General features: G+C 34.0%; 1 protein-coding gene across 1 annotated transcript; it reads left to right on the top strand.

Moving 5' to 3' along the window:
* Positions 3,705 to 5,738, top strand: LOC109849754 (homeobox-leucine zipper protein HOX21-like). Its single transcript, XM_020419626.1, has 3 exons — positions 3,705 to 4,001; positions 4,108 to 4,484; positions 5,110 to 5,738. The coding sequence occupies exons 1-3, from the start codon at positions 3,737 to 3,739 to the stop codon at positions 5,455 to 5,457; spliced, it is 990 nt and encodes a 329-aa protein (XP_020275215.1). The 5' UTR covers positions 3,705 to 3,736; the 3' UTR covers positions 5,458 to 5,738.

The raw sequence follows: 8,138 nt of genomic DNA, 5'->3' as shown, positions 1-8,138 counted from the left end.
GTTTTTATCAGATGAAAGAAAAAGAGGTGATATAAAGGGAAAATAATTGTAAATTGGTTATGGTCCTTTTATTATCAGTTTAGGGTCTCTTTTTTATTATATTGCTTTCTTCAATATGGTATTTTATCCAAATCACCTATTGAAGTAACTACATTAAGAGAGTTTGTAGATAAAAGTGTAAAAGATTAGGGGAGTTATTATGAGACACACTATAGTTGAGAGATGTTTTCTAAAATTGCACCAAAATTAAGAGGGGTTGTTTATAACATCCCCCAGAATAAGGGGTTTTGTCAAATTGAATTAGTTGAGTGGGTTTTTAAGACATCCCCATAGTTGAGAGGGTTTTTTAAAAATTAACTATTCTTTTAAATATGACTTATTTATACTTTTTCTGTCAAGACTTTAATAATTTAATATTAGTCCCTAAAATTATAAGCAATTTAAATTTTTTAGGAATAACATAGAATTAGTGGACATTTAAAGTTAAGGAACTAATATCTAAATAACATTTACATATTTGCTCTTACAGGTATTATATTAAATATTGGTGGATATATTGCTATATCAGCTAATATATCGAGTTAAAGACTTTATCTTGATAATATTTTATACTATTCTTTTGTTTGGTAATTTTTAATATCGATCGCTATTGAAAATAGGGCCGATATATCCCTTTCAAAATATCAAGAAAATCATGTCATTTTTATTTGATTGTGGGCTAGGGTTTGGATCGTGTTTGGGAAACAAAACCGGAGCCCACAAAACACACAAAGACCACAATTCTTCTCTCAAATCTCTCCACTCTCACCTCTCCCAAATCTTAAGCATATATCTTGATGCAAATTCTTATGTTTAAAATTTATTAATATGTTAGATTACATATTACAATATCATGTTATGTATGAATATTATCTCATATGACACCCAGTATTATATACATATCCCTGATTTTTGTCCGATATCATGGATTTTATTTGTTTAATATTTATCCGATGTTCAAACTTTATAGTAGTCATTCGAACGCCTCTTCTGAAGTTTTCTAAGCGAAGTATATAATTTTAGGAAATAATTCAAAATCTTGAGACTCATTTAAAATATGATGCTTTAATTTTTTTTAAAATCTCCTTTACTATATAAATATAAACTATGCACGTGGCCTTATATTGTATGATGAATATTATTTATCAATGAGATCATATACTATTGTTTGTAGATAACAAATGTTTCAAATCTTTTATAGGCTTAACTGACTTATATACCTTATAATTTACCAAATGAAAGAAAAAGAGGTGATATAAAGGAAAAATAATTATCAATGAATATTATTTACCACTTGTATCTTGCTACACTTTTTTTTAATTTAAGATAGTGTATCTTGTTGCACTTAAATATCCTAATGTTTTTTAAAATTTTATGCTTGTACCTTTTGTCCTATCATCTAAACATATGAATGCTATTTGTAATTTTCCTATATGAGTGTCATGATATAATTTTAGACAATTCTATATTTTTTATTCTTTCCATAAATACTTTATTAACATACAATTATTTATTAATATATTATTATACATTACTAATAGTTAATATGATGTAGAGTTTTACAATAACGTTGAAAGTTTTAGGAACCAAATTATACAAATTTAAAGTGTCATATAATATAATTAATTAACATTGATAATTAATTTAGTTTAGTTAGTATTATAATGTAATATCAAAAAAGAATAGGGGTAATATAGTCTTTGGAAAGTTTTTTCACAACTCTCTCTTTTAAAAGGAGTATGATATGATATGATATGTGTAGTATATAAGTATGTATGTATAAGTATATATAACTGTATATATTAATTATATATTTGTTATAAATTGAATTAATAAATACATATATATAAATACTTGCGTATCTATATACTATTTATTAATTAACAATATAACAAAATATTTATTAATATATTTTTATATATAGATATACGAACATATACTTATATATATACAATCATTTTTCGTTCAACCTGCAAACTACACAACTCAACACACAGATCAGAACGTCCATAGAGTTTTGTTATTATCAAACAAGATTCATAGACGGTCATACCCAACAGTTTGACCCCCTGTTGTGGTGGTGCAATTGTAGGCGTTCAATTTCTAGATCCTAGTTATATATATACTCTCCATGAAAACTAGGTTCTAGTAAACGATATCATTCCCTGCTCTTTATATGGCTTTCTACATTGACCCCTTTTAGCATTCTTTTTCCTAAAAAAACCCACCACCCTAAAGTTGTTTATGTATTTGTTTATACATTTTTCTAGAGTGTGGACAGCCCATTTCCCCTTTCTTATGTACCCTTTTCTTCCTTTTTATAACAAGTAAAACCCCACCCCTACCCTACTAAACAATTGAATTAGCCCCTAACTAGCATTTTTATATTCTAACCACTCTTCACATGGAATCACATAGAAAATAGCACAATGCAGAAGGGAAAAGGCCAACATCTATTAAGAAAACAATTAGGCTGACATCTTCACAGGGAATCAGGGTTTTTCACATGCTTAATTAACACAAATACCGAGATTGCTTCCGTGATTTTATCTTAAGCAAGTTTGTGATCCCAAGAAGGTTACCTATTATTTGTCTCTGCTTGATTCTGTCATTTTGAAAGCTTCTAATTATGATGGCTACTTGCCTATTATTGATGATTGGTCATTCAGAGGCTTCGCCATCTAAATCTATGTTTATGTTATTAATTTGATATCGACTCAGACAGGAAAGGGACTTTCATATCACCTAAGTGTCCATTTGAACACTAACGTGGGCATGATTTGTTTTAGGAGATTAGACTAGACTTCCACTTCACAATTTGAGGAGTATAATCAATGTTACATTAAACGTTGGGCGTTTCTAGGCGTTGGACTTGATGCCCAGCGCTTAGTCGTCTAGGCGGGCGTCTAAGAGGTTTCTGGGCGTTTTTTTTTCTTTCTTCATTTAAGTAGTGGTCGATGAGGTTTTGTTGAAGGTCGGAGGAGGTAGTAAAGGTGTTCATATTTGGAGGTTAATGGAGTTTGGACGACGTATAGGCTACGACACCTAAAATCACAATCAAGACCTACACGGTGCAATCCACGTAAACAGACAATGCTCCCCTAAACGCTCGTAAAATCTAGGTGGGCAACCTAAATACCGCCTAGGTGCTAGGCGCTAGTTAGGCGGTCTAGGTACCGTCTAGGTCTATGCGTACGCCTAAGCGGACTAGGCGGAGGTTTTTTAAAACAGTGAGTATAATTACAAACAGTTGGTAATTACCTCACGTAACCACTAAAATTTACTGAAACTTTGATCAAAACAATTCCTTGGGTACCGTCTAATGGAGACAAGCTAGTCTTTGGATCCAAGTCCAAAGTGGTTGTGCTTTCTTTTAAACGTACCGCACTTGACTAAATAAGAGCTAAAAAGTTAACTGCGCGCTAATCACTCTTCCAGTTCTACGAACAAAACTCTGCACACAATTTTAGTCAAGAAGTGAAATAAAAAAAGTGAAGAAAAATACACCAACCACTTCATATATGTATAATATAAAAAGTGTGGAAGAAAATTTTTAGAATATTCTTCCCGATATTTCCAATTTTTTTTACTGTAATTTTCCATCTCATGTTAATTCATTAGATCCCTTGTCATTCCATCCACTATGATGCATTTTTTTCTTATTTTTTTAATATCTTTTTTCTATATCCCTTGTTATATGTCCTTCTTCTCTCCCTGCACCCTCATCTCTCTCTCTCTCTCTCTCTCTCTCTCTCTCTCATTTCCCTTTCAACACATATTGGCTTTCTATGACCCCATGCTCAATCTAGACCAAATGGGTTGCAATGGGATGGCCTCCTCTTCTCCCTTCTTCCCTCCAAACTTCCTTCTACAAATCCAAACTCCCCATGAAGTGGAGGATCACCATCAACCAACCAATCATCTATCTTCTCTCCTCCCCACAAACCCCCAAGACTTCAGAGGTAATCACACCAAAACCTGATGTTTTACGCAACTTTTCGTTTAGTTGTGTTTGGCCAAATGCGTGCAAATTAAAAGAGCTGTTGGCAATTAAATTTCGTGTTGTAGGTGTGGGTGCAATGCTGGGGAAGAGATCGATGTCCTTCTCGGGGATCGAGCCCTGCGAAGATATCGGCGGGGAGGACGAGCTCTCTGATGACTGCTCGCAGGCTGGGGAGAAGAAGAGGAGGCTTAACATAGAGCAGGTGAGGACGTTGGAGAAGAACTTTGAGATTGGCAACAAACTGGAGCCTGAGAGGAAAATGCAGCTGGCTAGAGCTCTCGGGCTCCAGCCGAGGCAAGTTGCGATCTGGTTTCAAAATAGAAGGGCGAGGTGGAAGACGAAGCAATTGGAGAAGGATTATGATGTGCTCAAGAGACAGTTCGATGCCATCAGATCAGATAATGAATCTCTCCAAGCTCAGAACAAGAAACTCCAAGCTGAGGTAATGAACACTTGTTTTTTAAATTTATTTATTCATTGGGATGGGCAGAAAATCTTTTTAGAACAGAGCATGAAGTTTTATAGGCTTGTTTCTGTTTGGTAGGTAATTATTGGATTGTGATATCATTTTGAGTCTTTTGAGAAAGATGGTGTATTTTTCTAATGATTGGATATATTATGGTTTCTCCTTCATTTCCCTTTATTTAATTTGAGACCTTTTTTTTTTCCTCCCCACTTCAAGAGAACTGCCTCCTTGACATTGAATTGTAGAACTATGATCTTTTCATCTCAAGATCTGCTTCGCTTCTTTAAGTAGTTATCATCTCTCTCTCCAAAACGTCCTATTCTTGAAATAGACACTGAAACATTTAATTAAATGTTTCAGATCTTTACTCTTGGCAGATCCAATGATAAGGCACTACTTGGATTACTTATTTTCTTCTTATATAGCTTTTATTATCTGACAATTTAATGTTTGATCTTTTTCTAGAATATAAGAAATTAGCATGTCCTTGTGAGTTCTTGAAAATATTTGCATTCATTAATTTCTTCATATATGGTATCTCAGTCTTTCAGCATCAACTTTTAATAATTTATGGGCTGAACAAGTTATAAAAATATTGCAGATCTTGGCTCTTAAAGGTAGAGAAACCTCAGAACTGATCAATCTGAATAAAGAAACTGAGGGATCTTGCAGCAACAGGAGTGAGAATAGCTCCGAGGTCAATTTGGACATTTCAAGAACTCCAGCCATTGAGAGCCCTTTAAATCCTAACCAGAGCATTCCCTTCTTTCAATCAATTAGGCCACCAACAACAATGGTTCAACTTCTTCAGGGCCAAAACAGGCAAGAACTCCCTTGCCCTAAGATTGAACATAACGGTGTCAACGACGAAAACTTCAGTAACTTGTTATGTGGTATGGATGATCAATCTGCATTCTGGCCTTGGTCCGATCATCAAAATTTCCATTAATATCGATTCGTTCAAACTCCAAGAAACTGAGGATTTTCGCGGCTAAATGGCGAATGGATCAAGAACTTGAGCCGAGTAGAGATTTATCGAGTTACGCCGTGTATTTTCTTTTTCTTGTTATTGCTATTGTTATTATTATTGCTATATTGGTAAGTATGTGAAATAATATTATGAGTTGAAACCAGGTTTAAATAGATAACGTTAGATGGTTTTAATTGATTTTTGGTTCATGCGTATTACATGCATTGGCCATGAAATAAAGGACAAGCTCTTCTCCTTTGCATCTTTATCTCAATGCACGATAGTTGTATATGAAACCCTATTATTAATGTGAGTATGAAACCTTATTAATGTGCTTTGAATATATATAATCAGTTATTAGGCTAAACTTTTAAAATCACCACATTTTTTGTAATTCAGTTACTGATTGGTACTTGGATCTCTGAAGCCTCAACTTTCCTCAGACACATGTATATAGCCTGCATGTGATCAATAGTTGATGTGTTTTGCAATATGCATCAGTGAATGTGAATCATTATTAATTTCTTTGCTTTCTTTACACTTCGTGTGGAAAAGAGGGATTTTTCCTTTTATTAACCCCAAGTAGAGAACATTTGTCTACGTAGTTGGTAACATAAATTTTTGTCATTGATGTTGTCAATGTCAATGTAACAACTGTCAAATCTTGCAACAGGAAGTAAAAAACAAAAAAAACAAAATAAAATAACAGTCCATATGCATGCAGGTGATACTGAATATAAGAGGCTAGTCCATTTCGTAAAATAAACTATTTGGAGATAGGAAGGGGTAGATATATAAGCTACAATTTGACTTTCGTGGACATTCCCACTGGTCTATATAACTGTATAGCACATTTAGCAAAATGAGTAGTCATCTCATATTTCCATTAGTCTATATTAATTGTTGATAGCTCCCTATTTTTTGTTCTGGTTTTTTGCAATTTGGTTCCTTTGTTAGTTTTCGATTATGCGTTTAAACCATGACCGTGTTCTCTCTTAACCTGCCATGAGGAATTACTAAGTACCCCTACTCTGTAATTTCTCTAGAGGATCATGTAGATTCTTAGAGAGAGTAAGCCGATTAATTCGGGAAGAAAAATAAGCTGAGGGAATTAAAGCTTTTTCCATCGTAGAAGAAGAAGAATGCTGAGGATTTTGACTTTTTAATTTGCGGCTTTTGGATTTAAACTAGTTAAAGAAATGAGTTGGTTAAACATAATTGAGGGGGTGTCACTGGAGCTCCAATAAAAACATTAGATTTGAAGGGATGTTAATTTCCCTCAGTTCTTAGAGTCATCTAATTAATTAGAAGGACCAAACGTCAACAACTAGCATGACTTGAGGGACTTAGTAGCAATTCCAATTCTTTGAGAGACTACTACCAAATTATAGAAGATTTGAGGGGCCAATATCCTTCTTTTTTTTCTTTTTTTTTTTGGGGGGTGGGGGGACTCATTAGTTTAGAATTGAGTACTAGGCCCTTGCACTAAACCAAACTACTAGATAGAAAGAGAGAGAGAGAGAGAGAGAGAGAGAGAGAGAGAGAGAGAGAGAGAGAGAGAGAGAGAGAATATGAAGTGAGGAAGAAGAGTACAAAGGGAAGGAGTGGGAGGAGTAGAGGAACAAGACAATGGAGGTGTTTGGAAAGGGAACAGTCTTTGGTTTCAGTACAGTGATCTGCTGACAAGGGGGCATCCCCCTCCACCCCTCTCTCTCCCCCCCATCTCTATATCCATGGCCTCAAAAAAAGAAAACAAAAAGTCTTGCTTCCAAGATAAGAAATGCATGTGACCTACTGTCACCCACTTATATGTATCCTCTTTTAGTACTCTTGTCACACTTGAATATTTGTGCACTCATAATAATTTATTAATATTTACACAATTGTGATTTTCGTTCGTAACTGTAAATTAAATAATAGATGGTTGTAATTGAATAAATAGACCCAACCTAGACTGATATTGTTATCGTAGACTAGAAATCTAAGTTCACATCACCCGTGAAGTTATATTGATGCTATTTCTAATAACTGTTTGTTTGGTTGTGAAAAAGTACTAGAGAGAGGGAAGTTATACTCTCATAGTATTCTACGAATCATTTGTTTGGTGATATGCCAATACTTATAAGTTGCCTGTTGATACTGATGTTATTGTGAATGTCATCTCATGCATATTCTTTGAGCATGCAATATCACTGAACTGAATGAATCACTATATATGACTGTAGGTAATTAAACAGAAAGAATACTGCTTGTAAGGCTAAGTTTTGAATTTGATTTTTAAAACATGGAAAATATTTGCTATAAGGTCCTGCTTGGCAAACACCTCTTAACCCGATTAAGTACTCCTAAACCATGTTTGGATTGGACTAGGCAGAAAGGGGGCAAACTAAAATAAAAACCGGGTCAATCCTCTCATGACTTTTAACAAATATATCATTTAACCCCTTAATTAATCAGATCAATAATTTGAACCATGTGCACGCAACTTAATTAACACATTTTTAATTTAATTTAAGATTCATTTATAACTAAAAATGGACAGAACAAGGAACGCTGTTGATAGTTACATCTTACAAAAATAAAATCTAAATGTCCTATGACCCCTCATCTTTATTCACCCAATTCAACTCCCAAGTCAAAAGGAGTAGATCTGAAGGCAT

This window comes from Asparagus officinalis, chromosome 7, assembly GCF_001876935.1.
Source record: "Asparagus officinalis chromosome 7, Aspof.V1, whole genome shotgun sequence".
NCBI lineage: Eukaryota > Viridiplantae > Streptophyta > Magnoliopsida > Asparagales > Asparagaceae > Asparagus > Asparagus officinalis.
This window is presented reverse-complemented; position numbering and strand designations above follow the sequence as displayed.

What these genes read in the sequence shown, in the direction of transcription:
- LOC109849754 (XM_020419626.1), top strand. Translation starts at nt 3,737, where the DNA reads ATGTCCTTCTTCTCTCCCTGCACCCTCATCTCTCTCTCTCTCTCTCTC. An exon ending in AAACCCCCAAGACTTCAGAG is followed by an intron (nt 4,002 to 4,107) that starts GTAATCACACCA and finishes TTCGTGTTGTAG; the next exon opens with GTGTGGGTGCAATGCTGGGG. An exon ending in ACAAGAAACTCCAAGCTGAG is followed by an intron (nt 4,485 to 5,109) that starts GTAATGAACACT and finishes AAAATATTGCAG; the next exon opens with ATCTTGGCTCTTAAAGGTAG.